General features: G+C 45.5%; 1 protein-coding gene across 1 annotated transcript in view; it reads right to left on the bottom strand.

The window, feature by feature from the left end:
- The window catches only part of itpr1b (inositol 1,4,5-trisphosphate receptor, type 1b), a gene marked incomplete at its 5' end in the record, with an annotated part of 70,958 nt that overhangs the window by 3,961 nt on the left and 47,733 nt on the right, over positions 1 to 19,264 (bottom strand). Inside the window, 8 exons of the mRNA XM_079266013.1 lie at positions 3,373 to 3,533; positions 4,451 to 4,616; positions 10,900 to 11,048; positions 11,917 to 12,009; positions 12,317 to 12,506; positions 12,825 to 12,989; positions 13,408 to 13,583; positions 17,684 to 17,806. Of these exons, the coding sequence (XP_079122139.1) occupies positions 3,373 to 3,533; positions 4,451 to 4,616; positions 10,900 to 11,048; positions 11,917 to 12,009; positions 12,317 to 12,506; positions 12,825 to 12,989; positions 13,408 to 13,583; positions 17,684 to 17,806 (1,223 nt within the window). The remainder of the gene's footprint in view (positions 1 to 3,372; positions 3,534 to 4,450; positions 4,617 to 10,899; positions 11,049 to 11,916; positions 12,010 to 12,316; positions 12,507 to 12,824; positions 12,990 to 13,407; positions 13,584 to 17,683; positions 17,807 to 19,264) is intronic.

Genomic DNA, 19,264 nt, shown 5'->3' with positions numbered 1-19,264 from the left:
AGGCCACTCGGCTGCATTCTTTCACGCTTCCAACTCGCCCGGCACTTGACTGCCACATGCCATTGTTATTGTGTGTGCCGTCTGAACCCGCTTCCAAAATAAGCCCCATTCACGGGAACACATTTGTGTTTCATTCATCGCAACACAAGCACGCCACGTCTCTCTATCGCGTGTCCTCAATAAAGCGTAACCCATCGGTCCTGATGCGGCACGAAATGGAGAGCGAGGATGCTGCGTAGCCGGCGAGGTCACTGGGTCTGAAAAAGTCCCGTAAGGTTTCGGCGGTTGCTTCGGGGGAGAGTGAGGTGGCCGTCAGAACCACAAACCGGTCGAAAGGGGAATCACGCAACACTAAAATAATGAGCAGCACACACTCATTCTGAGAGGAGGAGAGGGCTGCTGTGAGCAAGTTCCACTTCCTGAATGCGAAGGCTGCGTTTACCTCGTTCACCTGCCTCTTCTCTCAACACTTATTCGAACAGAGTCACGCTTATGTTCCTGGCAAAATGTGTAGCGTGCTAAATTAAGTAAGAAGGTGTTCTTTTTGTCGTTACAGCGCTTTAATTGATCCAACAAGTCTGTCTGTTGGAGAATAAACAATAAAAGGTCTTTTAAAAACATGTTTCTGTCCCCAGTATTTCCCACACTCAGTTCTGCTCATATCAACACGACAGAGGTCACTTCCCCATTCCGGATCGGCGTCGGCCAAAAGGCTCACGTGTGTTTGTTTGATGGCATTGTCGCCACCCTCTTTTCCATCCCCACTGTTTACAAATGTAAGCACTTCCAGTAAACTGAGAGACCGTAAGACTCCGCATCACGCCGGTTCAATGGAAATGACGGAAGTAGAGTTTTCATTATTAAAACCGCACGGCCATGAGAGAGAAACAGGATGCAGTGTGGTTAAAACAGCAACAGAAAACGTCACAGTCACGCCACAAGCCACCTGACGAGTCAGGCAGCCCACTCAGCCAACAAATATGCAAAGTAAATGTCCCCGGAAAAAGAAAAAAACACATCACACATCAAAACAGACAGATATGGTTTCAGCAGACTCGTATGTTTTGTGGCTACTGATGTTTTCAAAGCACCCTGCGGTGCTGAACGCATTAGAAATGAGGGCAATGAGTGCGAGCCAAGCGTCATCTTTCTGTTTTACACCTTAGTTTTGACACTTCACCCAGAGACCTTCACCATTGACGTCAGTCCTAGTCATTGTCAGAGTGATCTGACTTCTAACACCCCCCCCCCCCCCCCCTTCTGTCCCTGTTGCTTCTTCCACGTTACAGCATCGGATAAATCGGAAAACACGGTGGGCAAGACTCAGCATAGATTGAAGGAATGTGGCCTACGCAAGTCGTGTTCTATAAATAGCGGGGGATAAATCTGTAGTCGACAGCAGCAAAACTTATAGGAGCATATGAGCAATAATTAGATCGCAGCACAATGTAAACAGTGTTTCGCAGTTTGTTTGATTACTACATGTATTCGGCTGTGTGAACCTTCGTATGGTTTTATAATCAGAACTCAACACTATGCTACAAATAGTGTGGGTCAGACAACATGTAAATACAACAAAATGTGTACAAGCTATATAACCACAGAACACAACACACGGACACCAACACAAACAGGATGGATGAGGTTCGTCACAAGTGCTGCTTAATAACAAATAAGAGTCTCGACAGACAGCGAGATTTAAATAGAGCGTTTTCATTAAGAAGGGCAGAATACATAAAGAAACAATATACGTTTGTGATTTCCCCTCTTCCAGTACTACTGTACATGTTCATGGTACAAAAGTCTGTTTTGTTTGTTTTTGGATGAACCACAGCCGCCACCATGGAGCTTGTTTGCCTGTCGGCATGCGTGATGTATAAATACCGGTGTGGTTTCCACTTTTCAAACATTCTGCGCCGACGAGGACTCGAGAAGTAGGGTCGAAACGTAAACATAAATACATTTTCGTGGCGCTAAGTAGTGTGCAGGTGTTACATTTTTAATCTTGCATTTACTTGATGTGTGTATGATTAATCTTCTCCAACAAAGAGCATTGCTGCTGAGTCTGCAGACCTAATGAATTCAATTATTTAGACATTGTGCATTTTATTTTTGCACGCACACATATGGTTTTTAATATTCACAAAATAATATAAATAAATAACGGTTGGAACGCGTCTCTGCTAAAATAAGTAAATATAATAAAAGCAAAGAGATAATCTCAGAAACAAGGATCTTTGTGGACCACTCAGACAACAAGGAGGCCATGCATCAGTCGCATGTGAAGCTCAGAGTTAATACGAACGAGGACTGGGTCAGCTGATGGGGTCACCGGGGTCTTTCGCACCATGTGTGCCCCCGCCGGTCAAAACGCAACCTTAACAAAGTCATTCTGGCTCAGCGGGGTGTAAGGTTAATGGCAGAGATGTTGGGGGTTAATCCCGAATCACGTGGTTCCCTCACAAGACCCGAGTGCAGCACGTCAGGGCAAAAGGCAGCCATGTGTGCTGAATGGCATCTAATGAGAAACCGTCTCAGAAACTGACAGCAGCACAAGTGCGTCAGGAAAGCAACCGCTTCAGAAGAAGGGGCTTTCCTGTGGCAGTTAAAGAAGCTTTCTAATTGCTCACAGGCTACGAGTGTGCTGCAACGATCAAAACAATCTATTGTCTTTTTGCTTGTTATTTTTCGCAAATGAAAAATTTCCAGAGTTGGTCTGGTTGAATCAGTTGTGATATGAAAAGCTGACGTGTGTATCTGTTCCTCTTGTTTCGTATTTTTAACGTTAAACGCAAATTCTTCTTGGTTTGGGATTTCAATCTTTTTTTAAAGTTATTTTTTATAGATACATATATAAATAAAATAAAATAAAAGAATAGGAATATAAAGCAACATAAAGCTCTAGATTTGATGGTTGCTGGTGAGACATCTTCACACTGCTGCTTGAGGTTGCGTCCCAGCCTGCCTATCATGAGGTTATGTGCAGGTTGAGGCCGGAGTGTGTTTAATGATTAAAGCAAGGCATGGCTGCTTTGGGGGATTAACACATTGTATGTTCATGGAAGACTCCGCCTGAATGTTAATTCTCCGTTCACAAAGCTGACTGATGTGATAATACTTTGGAGGTATTCAAGGCCACGGAGGCAGGGATTACATAATGCAGTTCAGGGACTCGTGGACGGATGAGGTACAAATACTGCCCATCGTTGGTGCAGAGGGACGAAAAGACTGCAGCAATCACCTCTGTCCCAAACCAGGGCAGCTGGAAGAATCAAGGATTTGTTCACAGCAAGTGCATCCTATTTATTCCAAATATGCCCCTTTAATATTAGGCCTTGCAGTGTAGATTTGAATGCATGATGACATACTTACCCTGATCATTTCGGCTACGTAGCTTTCTGGGCCGGTGTACTCTGTGGAATCCTTCACCTTCACCAGGACGATGAAGAACAAGTAGTGCCACATGTTGTGCTCGACTTTGATGTGCTCTTCGAAGGTAACTGTCTTATTGTCAAACTTGTCTCTCTCCAAACCTAAAAATGAAAACAACCCCAAATGGACCACAGACACACACACACACACACACACACACACACGCACACACACACACAGGCAACCACACACACCCCAAATAAACACGGTGCTTTCATTTCTTTGGAAGAGTGAAGAAATACGCTTTGTGTGGAAACATGACTTAATCATTCTTGTGACCTAAATGCGGATGGCTGGCTGACAAAAAGAAAGAGGAAATGGGTTCACGAGGGAATGGGCAGACCAAACGGGTCAGGTGAGGTCTGCTAAAAATGTTTGTTTGTCGCACCAAATCCCTGTAATCCATTTACATTCGTGCAGTTGCATTTGCAAAAAGAGGAACAACCACTGAATCCTGTTGCCCGACACATACGCGGTAAGAATGACCAGAACTGACCGCTGATTGTTCGTGACTGTTTGGTGACAAATGAAGCCACAGTGAGTCTCAGTGAGTGTACAGTCTAACATGGTCAAGACCCATGTGGCAACAGGAAGAAGCACTCCTCCTCCACAGCAGCACCTGCCATGACTAACCATTCATTCTGGGAAGAGGAGGCGTTTCGTTGTTTACACTACCAAGAAAAACTGCCCCCATTTTGCACAGAGGCCCGAAGCGGAGCTGCAAGGCAGCAGTCACACGCTCACAAAAGAGCAGTACTCGGTGCAGACCGCTCATTTGATTGGTCTTGATTTCGTCATTATCAAACCTCGGCATTCACACCTGCCGATTGTACTGCACGATAAAATTAATGCACTGCTGCTGCCACTAACTGCTGGGTAAGCCGAATGCCTTTAATGGTCAAAGAAAGAAGACTAAAACAACAATTAATTAACAAAACAAGCATTTGAACTCTTACAATATTACCATGCAGAGCAAAATTAAAAAACGGAATCTGTATTTATTTTTTTCATTTCTCACCGCAAATAAAACATGTCGTCTTCAGGATTTCCTCTTTTTTCTGCTTCTCACTCCTCAGGTCAGCAAATGTGTCGATGATGACACCAAAGATGAGGTTGAGGACAATAATGATGACCATGAAGAAGAAGAGCATGTCGTAGATCACCCTGGCTGCGAAGAGGGGCTCCTGTTGAAGCCAAACAGGAGACAAGTTGTGAGGAACGTCACTGTCACAGTGCAGAACTTTAATGTACAGTGGGTTGCAGAGAGCTTGAACCGCCACCCTATTTAACTATTACTCAAATATTCACAAGCGTAGGAATGCGTTTTCTCATGATCACAAAGTCTGATTTGACGAAGAACAACTCAGTCTTTATTTTCTCATTAAAGACGAAGAGAAAAATATTTTCAACTCATTTGCAGATTTGCCAACAAGGCTGCGCGTTGTCCCCTAAAATGACCAGTGAGGCTGCCTTCTGTTTTTTATGAAAATAAATAAAGACGAGTGGACCATTTATGTCAAATGTCACTGGGATAACAGATTGGAGTGACTCACAGTAACGCCCTTTGCATACAGCACCATGTACAGTACATGGGCCGTCCTTGTGTGTTGAATGCAACTGAAAACACGACAAAGAATTCACATGAGCGTTAAGCTAACTGTGACAAAGACCCTCTCCATTGCACACATTTGTGGACTGTCCAGACAATAAGAGACTCACACACTGAGTTGAATGTTTATTGTAAGGTTGATATGGTCTCAGGAGTAATTATTGAAGGTCGGGCCTGTAGACACAAACATATTATTAGTTTGCTTATCTGTAACTTAAATGATTGAATATATGAATAGTGCTGTCAAATAACATGCATGTTCTTACTTACTTCTGCTGTGTTTCCTCTCCAGGGTGTTCATCGTAAAAGAGTCCCCAGGATACAAGCCCACCATTTTATAGTTCCGGGAATGTACCATGTGGGAATTACTAGAGGGGTGGTAGGAAAATTGAATCCTCTGTTCGGGCTAGAGATGATCTCTATGGTGAAGTTTTACCACAATAGAGATCAGATAGAGAATTGACCTTTAGAATGTTAGGCATCTATTTTAATGTATTGTTGTAGATTAGGGGATTGTATGGTAGAGTGAGGGGCGGAGTCGCCTATCTTGCAGTGATGTGGAGGTCCTCGTTAGTGGCAGGCTATATAAGGCTGCCATGATTACATCTAGTCTGTCGCTGCCAGGACCACATGCTGCCCGTGGTCCCTGGAAAAGTTATGCCATGTGCCATGTGCCATGTGCCATCTGCCATATGCCATGGCAGACGCTGAAGATTATGATAAAGTTAAAGCAGCAATATTGGCAAAATATGAAATCACCGCAGATACGTACCGCCGAAGGTTTCGGTCTATGACCATTGTTCAAGGAGAGACCCCACGTGAGCTGTATGTTCGCCTTAAAGACTTGTTTTCGAAATGGGTCAAACCAGAAAAGTCAACAGTGAAAGAGATATCTGAGATGTTGATTCTTGAACAGTTCGCGAGGATGGTGCATCCGGACCTTGGAGGTGTGGATCCGTGAGCATGACCCTCGTACGGCAGAAGAAGCAGCTCAGCTGGCTGAAGTATTCACAGCAGCCAGAAGAGGAGCCAGACACACCACCTTCGGCAGAGACACCTATTTTACCCAGAGAAGCAAGTCCACTGGGGGTGAGCGGGGCTTTGGTCAGGCTCCAAGTAGAGTTTTTCCCAGTGGTAGGCAGTTTCCATCTGGTAACACCAGTAAGTCAGACCCTGATAAAAGCACCTTTCAGAGCTTCTAAAAGGGATGTGCGATGTTACCTGTGTAATGGGGTAGGACATACTCGGTACTCTTGTCCACGTGCAACCCACACAAAACCATCTCTCTTTTGTTCAGTCCCTAGGCCAACTACACAACAGGTAGTTAAGGAGACAGCCCGTACTGCACCAGTTCTGGTGAATGGTCAAAGAGAGATAGCTCTTTTAGACACAGGGGGGTTTCAGACAGTGGTACTATCCAGCCTGGTGCCAAGGAACAAGTGGAGTGAGGATACGGCCTGCATCAGTTGTATTCATGGGGATGAGCATGGGTATCCTACTGCTGAGGTATATCTAACAGTAGGTGGGCAGACCTTTCTTTTGCCAGTAGCTTTGGCTCCCAAGTTACCATATGCTGTCATTGTTGGCAATGATGTCCCCACCCTCTATGATATTGTGCAGCAGGCAGACAAGGGCCATCATATCACACTCAACCCAGTAACTCCGAAGGTTCAGAGCATGGAGCAAGAATGCAGGGAAGCCCCGTTGGTAGAAGCTACTGTGGTTCCAGTTACAGAGACATCTAAGGCTTGTGTTATGGTGCCTTCAAGGGCTCAGAGTTCAAAGGAAGTCCTCGAGGAGTTGCCATTTTTTGGGGTAGAGTGGGAGACAAGTGAAGTGAGGCCTTCTAAGACTAAAGCAGAAAGGAGAGAGAAATGGAAGGGCACAGCTGAAGTGACAGAAGAGATTTCTAAACCAAGTTATCCGTTATATTTAGACCTACCATTAGATGTAGGCGCATTACAGAAGGAAGACGTTAAAACTTTGGTTTGACAAGGTGACAGAGGTTGAGGGGATCAAGCAGGGTCACCCAAATTGTCTAGAGGAAGTTACCCATGTAGTAAAAAATGGGATTCTCTATCAGTGCAACAGGGATGTTGAGGCTTTAGCATTACCACAGCAGTTTAGACAAAGGGTGATGGATCTTGGGCACACAGTACCATGGGCAGGACATATGGCCTTTCAAAAAACTTTGCGTAGGATTGCCAGTCTTGTTGTGTGGCCAGGTATGTACAGTCAGGTTTTGCAGTTCTGTAGTTCTTGTGAGACGTGTCAGCTGACTTCAAATAGTAAGGGTGCACGGGCTCAGCTACAGCCATTGCCAATTATTGAGACACCTTTTGAAATAATTGGCATGGATGTAGTGGGACCATTAGAGAAGACTTCTTCTGGTAACTGGTACATCTTGGTAATCTGTGATTATGCAACTCGCTATCCTGAAGTTTTTCCCCTAAAGTCTGTGAAAGCCAGACATGTTGCTAATTGCCTTTTACAGCTGTTCTCCAGGGTAGGCATACCTAGAGAGGTACTGACGGACTGTGGGACTAATTTTATGTCTAGGTTGCTAAAACAGGTCTATCAGCTGTTAGGAGTAAAAATAATTAAGACCACCCCTTATCACCCCCAAACGGACGGGCTAGTTGAAAGATACAATCAGACACTGAAGAACATGCTGCGCAAGTTTGTGTCCCGCACAGGAACGGATTGGGACCAATGGCTGCCTTATCTGCTCTTTGCCTACCGGGAAGTGCCACAGGCTTCAACCGGCTTCTCACCATTTGAACTGCTTTATGGACGCCAGGTGAGAGGGCCACTGGATCTTCTGAAAGACTACTGGGAAAATCCTACATCAAAGGGAGAGAATGTGATGGCATACGTGGTCAAGATGAGAGAAATGTTGACCGAGATGTCGGCACTGGCCTAGGAGAACATGAGGACGGCTCAACAGAACCAAAAGAAGTGGTATGACCAAAAAGCAAGAGAGAAGGTTTTTGAACCAGGGGGAAAGGTACTATTATTGCTTCCTACTTCTGACAGCAAGCTTTTGACCAAGTGGCATGGACCTTATGAAGTCACAACACGGATTGGGAAGGTCACCTATGAAATCTATATGCCAGAGAGAGTAAAGAAACATCAGAAATTTCATGTAAACTTGTTAAAGGAGTTCCAGGTTTGCCAGGAACCAACGCACCATCAATTGTTCGTTCGTGCAGTCCAGGATGAGGAGGTGACTGAAAAGTTCTTTCCTGCCAGCACAGTGGAGTCCAGTCCAGTGGATCTGTCTCATCTGTCCATCTCTGAGCAGGCAGATGTGATTCCTCTTCTGGACCCAAAGCTCTTCAGTGAGACACCGGGCTTCACCACTCTTGGACAGCACAAGATTCGGCTAAATAAGGATGCTCCAGGGCGGCAGAGGAGCTACAGGATTCCTGAGCGGTTGGTGCTTGAGTTACAGAAAGAAATCAAGTTGATGTTGGAGCTGGGTATAATTGAGGTATCCAGCAGTGAATGGTGCAGCCCAGTAGTGTTGGTACCCAAAAAAGATGGCTCACTGAGATTTTGCATTGACTTCCGTTACCTGAACTCTGTGTCTCACTTTGATCCCTACCCTATGCCCAGAATTGATGACCTGGTGGAGAGAGTTGGCAGAGCAAAGTACATCACTACCCTGGACCTGAGTAAAGGCTACTGGCAGGTTGCGTTAGCACCGGAAGCTCGTGAGTTGACAGCCTTTAGGACTCCTTTTGGTATGTATCACTTTAAGGTGATGCCATTTGGCCTCCATGGAGCACCAGCTACTTTTCAGAGACTAATGAACCATGTTTTGAGAGATGTGTCAGAGTTTTCAGCTGCCTACTTGGATGACGTGGTCATTTTTAGCCAGTCCTGGGAGGAACACATGTCACATCTGCAACAAGTTCTGCAATGTATTAAAGCTGCAGGGTTAGCCATTAATCCAAAGAAATGTGCCGTCGCCCAGAAAGAGGTTGAGTATTTGGGTTATGTTATTGGCTTGGGCGAGATCAAGCCTCAAGTGGGGAAGGTGGACGCCATTCAGGCCTTCCCTGTTCCTACCACCAAGAAGAAGGTGAAGAGTTTCATGGGCCTGGTGGGGTGGTACAGGAAGTTCATTCCCCACTTTGCAGAGTTCACTGGTTATTAACAACCGAACAAGAGCCTCAGCATCCAACAAAGTGCAGTGGACCAAGGAGTGTGATCAAGCTTTCATGGACCTGAAAAGCTCCATCTGCTCCCAGTCCGTGCTGCAGAGCCCTGACTTTGACAAGCCATTCACCCTGCAAACAGACTCCTCAGGAGTGGGCCTTGGTGGGGTGCTTTTGCAGGAAGTGGACGGCGATATGAAGCCAGTTGTGTTCCTCAGTCGCAAGCTTAAGGACAGAGAGACAAGGTATTCTACGGTGGAGAAAGTGTTTGGCAATGAAGTGGGCCATTGACACACTCCGATACTACCTCCTTGGACGACACTTCCATCTGGAGACCGATCATCGTGCCCTCCAGTGGTTGCATCGGATGAAAGACGCCAACATGCGCATTGCTGGGTGGTATCTGGCTCTGCAACCATATAACTTTACAGTCCGCTACAGATCCGGGAAAACTAATACGGTGGCTGACTGTTTGTCTCGAGTACATGAAGTTTGAGGTACCATGTCTTCGCAGGAGAGGGGGAAGGAAATGTGACAAAGATCCTCTCCATTGCGGGTCGGGCCTGTAGACAAACATATTATTAGTTTGCTTATCTGTAACTTAAATGATTGAATATATGAATAGTGCTGTCAAATAACATGCATGTTCTTACTTACCTCTGCTGTGTTTCCTCTCCAGGGTGTTCATCCTAAAAGAGTCCCCAGGATACAAGCCCACCATTTTATAGTTCCGGGAATGTACCATGTGGGAATTACTAGAGGGGTGGTATGAAAATTGAATCCTCTGTTCGGGCTAGAGATGATCTCTATGGTGAAGTTTTACCACAATATTGATCAGATAGAGAATTGACCTTTAGAATGTTAGGCATCTATTTTAATGTATTGTTGTAGATTAGGGGATTGTGTGGTAGAGTGAGGGGCGGAGTCGCCTATCTTGCAGTGATGTGGAGGTCCTCGTTAGTGGCAGGCTATATAAGGCTGCCATGATTACATCTAGTCTGTCGCTGCCAGGACCACATGCTGCCCGTGGTCCCTGGAAAAGTTATGCCATGTATTTGTTTGTTGTTTTTGTTGGTGAAATAAACACCTGGTTGGGCACACGTACTCTCTGTGTCCTCCTCCTACTTCCAAAGTCCGGCCGCTGCGGCCCAGCCTAACAAGTGTTTATACAAGTATTACACAAGTTTACACAAGCTTGTCTTTATCCTGGATAAGTACCATTAATGCTTTTTCTGGCATGTTTGAAGTTATGTCCCCCATGCAACCTGTCTCACCAGCCAACGCAGCAAGTCTCAAATCAAGAGACTTACTGCAGCTTTTACTTCTTAGAAACCACCTCATCCTGTGGATGGGGAATCAGCCAACCACTCGATTTTCTTTGATTATTGGGTCAAATACGTTACGTAGAGTACTTCTAGATGTCAGAGTTGAATAAAATGTCATTAAAACATTTTAAGATCTAATATCAGCTTCCTCCATCCACTCTAATTCAATTTAATTTAATCTGTGTGTGTGTGTGTTTGGCAAGGGATTGTGCACGCATGAGCGTGTATTGCATGTTGGTAAGTGGCAGAATGTGTGCAACTATTTCAAGGCGGGGGAGGGTAATTTAATAATGCGGCTTTATAAACTCATAAATCAAAACTGGGCTTGGGTGTGATGTCTTCCTTGTCCTTGTGTTCCTGTGGTTTGTACCTCTTTGGATGGCTTCCGCAGGACGTCCCCGACACCTCCTCCACTCCTGAGGCCGTGACTCAGTACTGTGACAATGCACATGAGCAGGGAGTCACACGATCGCTCCTTGTCCTCGATCACCACCGCCGACGGGTGGACTGCAACGGAAGCTAAATGGAGACACGCAGATACCGTCAGATAGTCATTCTTTGAACAGGCAGAATGCAAAGCGTTATCTGCTGCGTCAGCTGCATTGCTACTACCAGTCAATGATGCCTTTACACCTAAATCCATGAAGAAGAGAGGCCACTAAGATAATGGATACACTAAAAATAAAAGACTTTAGATCCAATATACAACCAACTTTATATACTCTTATATATAGATACTATTATCAGCCTCAGCGTAGGGGGTCTCTGAGAACATAACAAGTCTGGGAATTTTCGATCCACATAGAAACAAGTCACCAGACCATCGTAATTAGACAGCCTGGTGATGACGGATAGGGAAGCCGAGACAAAGTCGCACCAGTGTGAGGATTCCACATGGTTGGCCGGTCGATGTGAAGGTGGTGCATGTGTTCCTCTTTGATTGGAGGCTTTTCCACATTGAGGTCAGTAGGTTTGGAGGAACTCGTTGTTTGCTGTGAGAAGCTCTCGGCGCCAGCAACGGGTGCACCCATCGACCTGCTTTGTACCTAATGGCAATTAATCCCTGACCTCTTAACCTTGAGCCCCTACGTCAGGTCTTAGGCGATTCTAAACCCCTTCACCCTGCTCCCTGAAAGCCCGGGTTTAATCCCGTGACCACCCAGCCGCCCAGACTTACATCTCGGTGGAACGAATCTCCTCTGGCTGAGTCACGGAGTCGTCCGTGAGGACATAAAGACCTTCGCATATTGACATACGGGCTTGCACTTAAGCACACACGTGGGAATCTCTTGAGAGCCACGCATGCACACACACGTGACAAACCCCCCGACCCTAGCGGCCCAGTCACACGCACAAGCAAAGTTTCCGTTCAGTTTTGTCAACCTACCCGCCTTTACGGCCTCTGTGGAACAGTTCTCCCCATTTTCTTTCTGGCACACTCCGCCAGAGAAGTAGTCTCCCACCATACTGGCCCCATGCGCTATTCAATTGGTGGAAACAAGACAATGTTTTTTCCACAATGCACATAAATGGTGACATCCTTCATACGCTTGTTGGTGATGCTAAAAGCGAGATACATATGGACATAAAAGTAAAACACTTTTTGTATTCCTTTACTTTGACTACATGTGTTTTCATACAAAACCGGTGTGTGTGTGTGTGTGTGTGTGTGGGCTGCAGAAAAAACATTCCATTTTTCAGTCTCTTGACTGTCTGGGTCAGCGAGGTTAAGCTATTTATGGGCGTCGCAGTAAGAGAAGTGAGAATTAATCCGCGTTTCGACGTACCTAGAGTTTTGTTGGGTATCCTGTCGACAGCCAGGATGAAATCGTCTTTGAAGAAGATGTAGCCCACAATGGAGAAGAGGTAGACGAGGATGAGAGCCAGCACGGCTGTCAGAACAATGGAGCGGCCGTTGCGAGTCACACTCTTTATCACGTTCAGCAAGGTCTCTTCTCGGTAAACCAGATCAAAGAGCTGGAAAGAGGAAGGATTCAGAGATATGCGTGTCCAGAGTGTGCTTTTAAAACGTCGACAGAGGACACATTTTTCGATTTACATAAGTCGCCATGCAAACATCTCATGGTTAAATGATGTTGGTGGAGAATAGTGAACCTTTATGGGCAATCAAAAGGCATCTAAATCCATTTTTATCTCATGTTACAATGTAAATGCTTTTTTTCCCCTATTCGGGACAAGCTGAACATTGTTTGTACACCATCACCTTGTGTCTATGTCCACGCGTGTACATGTGTAATAATGGTTTATTGATATGTCTCGTGTGTGCTCACGTACTAGCAGGCTGTAAAAGAAGACATGGACGAAGACCCCCAGGCTGCAGATTATCAGGTACAGCAGGTGGTACAGGAACTCCACGTCCATGATCATGGCTATGTAGCCACGCGTGAAGGTTCCCCGGTTCCCAACGAAGCTCGTCAGGAAGATCACCTTGTTACACAACTGGAGAACGACGGACAGCACAGAGACGACGTGTAACGCAGAGACAGTGGCCGTGGAAGGTTTACAGCAGCTTTGGATCGGATTTTCAAACGCCTATTGCTCGGGGCTAATGCATCAACAGCTACGAGTGACATTTATAGTTGCAGCTGCAATGCTCCCTCAACTGTTAAACCACTGCGTGCACTTGATGGTGGAATCTGGCTTACTGCTTGTTGCTATGCTACGCTATCAGGAGATGTGTGTTCCTGCATCGATACGTTTAATGTTACGTTAATGTTTGGCATGTGACTGCGCTGTTTGCCGAAGGCAACTCCAGTCAAGCATCCACGTGTGCAATAAAGCATGATCTAAATGGGATGCCGCATGTGAGGCCTGAACAATTGCTCATCGCTTTCTGAACACACGGATACACACTTACGTTGAAACCCCCCAGCAGCAGCAACGTGGGCTCCAGGCCCACGGAGAAGATCAGACGCAGGATGGTGGAAGCAATAAGCGCCCGGATACCGTGAGGCTGAGGCAGGACGATGACGATGGCCAGGGAAACCAGCATGGCCATCCACAGCAGGGCAGACAGATGGGGCTCCAGCGTACCTGAGGATAAAGGAGGTCACATTTGGGACAGGTGTGAAATGAGTGTATTGTCGTCTTTTGACCTCGTCAACGAGAGGCAAATTCAGTTACTCGGGGGGGGGGGCAGCTTCACTCTAACTCATCCTCTCTGCATATTTAGAAAGAATTGTGATGTGTGCATAGCTGCAGTAAAGGCATGCATACGTTGGCTCTTACACAACAGTTCCACATCAACCATTGCAGGTCAGCAAAGCGTTATCAGGAGCTCACCAGACACTGACTCAGTGTGAATCAAATTCCTCTGTGTTAGCACACAAATGCATTTCTCAAGTTGAAAAGGTCACTCAGGCTTTCTTTTCTCTGCGGCACCGAGAACGCCACTCTCAGTGCCTCCCCGCCGTGCTGAGGCCTCCGTCTTCACGCCTCTCTGTGTACAGATCACATGGCAGGTACTTGTTACATAACCTCCGGTTGGCTAAAAATACGCTCGTTTCCAGCGTAATTCATCGGGATGGTCCCGCAGCCCTATAAGCTGCCTGGGCGCTTGGACTCTGCACTGCACCCGACCCGGCAGTTTGGACGTCACACACCGATAGTGCGGTCTGTTCATCTAGCTTACTCTGCAGCTATAAGAAGATAGAGAGACTGACCTTTAAACCACTACACTGCACCGCAGTGAATTCCACACACAGTTTGTTACATGGAAATAAAGAAGTGCCTGTTATTGTTGGAAAGTGTCAGCGCTATAGCTCCAGTGTCACGTAATGGAGAAGTGCCAGTGACAGGGTGGAGACTCTGGTACTTTGAGTCTACTGGTCAAGGGTCGGGAAAAGATCCCAACCACAGTTTATCTTCAAACAAACCGCCTAGAGGAAACATCCTCTGACAGACAGGTGAGTGAGGTGTGCAGCTGACATAAAAATGAATAGGGATTTTAATCACGTGCTCTATGATATCTGCAAATTAAAGGGGCAAGAACCGAGACCGGGAGCATTTCGATTGCCTCTCAACATGTCGACAGCTAGCCTGGGGTTCGTAGTAAATGCTGCTAAAAGCGCTGATCGTGCAAACTACGGCGATAGTGCGGACAGAGCCAACATCGTTTACCTGAGGGGGGAACGGGAGGGTGGACAACTCTGCCGATCGGGACGGTGTTATCAGCTGTGAACACTGTATGAGAGATGTGCAGAGCTGCAGCTGTGAGCTAACCAGTGGGACGTGCACGGCTAAGTCAACAAAGAACAGAGAAGCTCGGATAACAACACAGAGACAGAGACAGAGAGAAAGAGACAGAGAGAGAGAGAAAGAGAGAGAGAAAGAGACAGAGACAGAGAGAAAGAGACAGAGAGACAGCGACAGAGAGAGATCATTCTCTGCTCAGGTAGACAATATGCCAGTCTCTATCTTGACAAAGCAAAAGGTGATTTGAATGTTAAATACCGCTCCTTTGAGCATGTACACGTAACGATATAAAAGTGTGTCAAACGTACCCAAATGAAGCTCACTGGAGTAGCTCGGCTTATTCAAGGTTTACGAGCAGTGAACATGAGAACCACCTGAGCTAATATTAAATCCAGGACACCGCGTGAGCATGTGTGTGCATAGACACTGAACAGTTAACTCAACAGTGGCGGAGACTTTTTTTTCTTTTGATTTGGCTTCAGTTCGTTGCCAACATTGGCGTGTCCTGGAACGAACTGTTAAGCTCCCAGAAGAACCTTTGACACTGAAAAGCCCCATGGAGTTTCTAAAGCTAACGTCTTTTTTTGTCTCTTCTGCACCACTGTGAGGAAGTTCAAACAAAAGGGAGCTCGCCGTTTGACCCCAGACAGAACAATTGAAAGTTTATGCGAATCACAATGTGCGTCTTCTCTCTGCTACGCTGCACTGGAACAATGCCGGCCTTAACGCCTGCGGCTTTTCACATCCCCACCAATACTGCCCTCGAGGAGAACAGAGTAAAAAAAAAAAAAGAAGAAGAAAAGGAATACGAGACGGCAAAACAAACAAAAAAACATCAAGACTGCACGTAAAAACACCCTCAGGTCTGCCACTCATTCCTTTGGTTTGTCATGCAGGAGTAGGTATCACTTCGACAAATCCCTTTGAATGAATATTTTATTTATTAGAAATCTATCACACCTTGTGACCAAACACCAGACCAGATTTCCCCAACCTAAATCCAGACATTTAGGCCACATGACAGAGCCTGACTGATCAGAGGTTAATATGGTGAGGGCAACAAGGTGAAATATGTGGCTCCCACAAAGGAACGGAATTACCTTGTTTTTTTTGTTTTTTAATTCCCGGTGAAAAAGCTCATTTAAAACAAAGCTTTCGGTTTGTTGTCTATTGTCCACACAGTGTTGGAGTTCCATGTCGTTTGTACATATTCATCAGGTTGTTTCGTAAATGTTTGTTGTGTGGTTTTGGTTCTCTATTTTTCCTCAGAGACATGCGTGTGTCTAGTCGCTGCAGTCTAGCAGCTGAAATGCTGGTATCATAACCTTCTCAATGCAACAGGCAAAAATAAACGTGGATCCATAAAGAAAATGAAAGTTTGAATCTGTGACATGATTTTCAGCAGCTTTGACGCAGATTAACGGATCAAACAAAGGATGTAAATGTCGCAGATTACATGAGAGTTTGAGTCTGAGTGTGAGTGTGAGTGTGAGTGTGTGTGTGTGTATCTACCTCCTATGAGGTACTGTAGGTGTCACTTTCAGTGGTGTATTCCACACAGTCAGTAGCAGGGTATTATGTTTCCTGCTAGAGTTTCTGACCTTACGGGGAGACCACAGTATTTACGTAAATCCGTACACACTAACACACAGGCACACAACTGATTACCAGAAGTGACACATATGGAGAAAAAGACAACTCAAACCGAGACCGGTGAGAGAATGTCTCAAGCTCAGGAAATATGTTATTAAAGAGGTTAGGAGGTAATTAAAAACAAATCCATCTTGGTCTTTTGTGACGGCACAACACTTCAAGATGCAAATTTTTCTGCTGGAATTGCATTGTCATCACACCTCTAGTTGTGGTGAAACTCACTTTGAGAGGTGTGAGGCTACACCCAAACCACAGGCACGAGAGCACACCGTGTTCTGTAAAGTCCTGTGCATGCTGAACACTAATAATGCATCCTACGTTTGAGGTATGATCACAAGCAAACTGCTATAAATACATGTGCTGTATGATATTATATGCCCCATCAGGAAGTGTTCAAAGATCCTCGTCTCCAGGGTGAAGCAAATGTTCTCATGAACTGCACTCAATCTCCTGTGTTCAGCTCTCAGATGGAGAAAGATGGTGCTGTTCATGATTATGTTGGATTCTCAGTTCTTTTGAAGCTGAAAATGAGAATTCTTCAGATTTAGCATTGCATGCCGGTCACACTGTTTGACTCAAAAACAAAAACAAACAAAAGTCGATCAGCGTCGTCAAACTAGTGCTAGTACATGTAAACTGAACAAATAATGACTAGATAGGGTGCAGTTTATGGTTTTTGCTAAGCCTATGTTGGCACTCATCCGGTGGTTATTATAAAGTAACTGAGCAAACTGCAAAACACACTCCAATCAGGCCCTTGTACAAGTTATTTTCACTCATGCAGAACAAGTCCCCAACACGTCTAAACAGACTCAGATCTGAAGAGGTGCGAGCCCTTTTTAAGTTTATTATGCTCTGTGGCTGTCAAAGTATTAGTTTCAGAAACTTTTGTTGTGTTCGACAAATACATTATCCAACACAACACCCCTTCTGGGTAACTCCTGCCAGAGTGCACATTGGCCCTACCTTCCCTATCACAAGGTTAGCGGAGGACAACGTCCTCTTGTACACGCTGAACCGGATGTTTCGCTACCTGGCTGCAAAGAGCTGCACAGGTGTAGCACTTTAAATAAAGCTCTCGACAAGTCGTCACCCAAATTCATACAGGTCTCTGATCAAGCACAATGTGTACTGTATGCCTCCTGCCGCTCACTCCCATTTCCTAAGTGGTAATAGTCACAGTCAGTCTGTTAAACACAGTGTACAAACAAACAAAGACTCGATCACAACCGCCTGTTGCTCTCCCAAGAGGAAGCTTGAAAAGGTGAAGACTTTAGCAGACTGACCTCCACGGACTCCCTCCAGAGGGTAGAAGAAGGCCACGAGCAGGTTCATGAGCACGGCCAGGTTGAAGGAGATGCTGCTCCAGAACGACATGTTCCTGGAGCACCAGTACAGGATGGGCTGAGCTGGAGGACAGGGTGTTCAAATTCACAGGTCATTGTACTGCAGCCAGATCCTGCAGCCATCGTTATATCAACTCACCGAGCACAAAAAGAACAGTTTGAACAGAGTATCACTCCAAGGAGAAGCAAAACACAGAGAATTTGTGCCGTTAGTATATTTCCAATTAATCGTAGTCAAAGCTAAGAGATCAATGATATCTGTGGCAAACGTTCATCGTGTTTCTCCACAGCAAAACAGCATTTTTGCCATGTTTTCATCAATTAGACTTTAATTTGAATCACTCCAATTTTGAGTGGGGAGTCATTCGAGTCATTTGACAAAATCCATACAATTTGGGGTGAAATGCATGTATCAAACCAAATCAGATATCTGTGTAGTGCCATTGCCAGCACCACAACTGGTACCAAAGGATTCACTTTGAAGGGTAAAAACAGGCAAAACTTACAGCTATTAGCACACAAAAACAATTGTCATGCGCATTACACACACTCACACACACACACTCACACACACACACCCTTCTCAGACCGAGGTCAGGAGATCAGTATGGTGCCATTGCTATTTTGAGTCTGTTTATTTGAAAAGAAGAACTGCGGGTGGGAACTTTAAGCATCAGAAGTCACTCTATTCATCATGACAAGTGGTTAGCACCAGCGGAACAACATGGTCTCCAGCTGCGCTCTTCTCCAATCCTATTCGGATCTGAGTGAGGTGGCTGTCGTCACGTGTAGTCTCATCACAGACGGACCAGCCTCCCTCAGGCCTGACCATGGGACAACTCAACGCAGCGCTGAGGCCTGCACGACTACGGTATTTAAGACTCGTGAAAAGAGTTGCTTATTGTTAAAGAAAGAGTACTTATGAGGGTCCTTTGAGGATCTTATTTCTGGATCGCCTTGCTGGTCCTGATCTGCCACCTGTTCATTCAGCAGCTATCCTGCGTTCACTACCGTGCCTTCATTTCTCTCACTGAGGTTGTGCCATGTCAGAGGTAAAGAATGTGTGACTGAGCATGACCTCAAACTGGCAGGTAGGTGAAACACAGGTCGAGCCATTAATCCCATTAAGACGGGGCAGGCTTAAAGCATCCTGCCAACTCAGGATCTTTCAGGTTTGTTTACATCTTTATCACGCCTGCACTTCACTTTTTATTGTCCGTGATTACTGTCCTAATGTTGCTTATAATGAAGCAGGAATACCCCCCAAAAAACATAATAAATAAAAAAAATGGGGGACCGGCGTCACGCTCCATCGGTAGTTTTTTTAAAATGTATTTTACAGACAAAACATCAGACACTCTTGTGACCTCTTAAACACTAGTTCACAGTTTAAGCTCTAAATTCACGAGACTAAAAAAGAAGGACAGTCTAAAGATGAATACTCTGTAGCACTAAACCCTGCCAGAACTTTTTTCTTTTTGAATTCACCTCTCTGTTCTTCTGTTTCCACCAAGACTAAAT

The sequence above is a fragment of the Melanostigma gelatinosum genome (assembly GCF_949748355.1).
Source record: "Melanostigma gelatinosum genome assembly, chromosome: 3".
In the NCBI taxonomy this organism is placed as follows: domain Eukaryota; kingdom Metazoa; phylum Chordata; class Actinopteri; order Perciformes; family Zoarcidae; genus Melanostigma; species Melanostigma gelatinosum.
The sequence above is the reverse complement of the archived record's forward strand: the minus strand, read 5'-3'. Positions and strand labels throughout refer to the sequence as shown.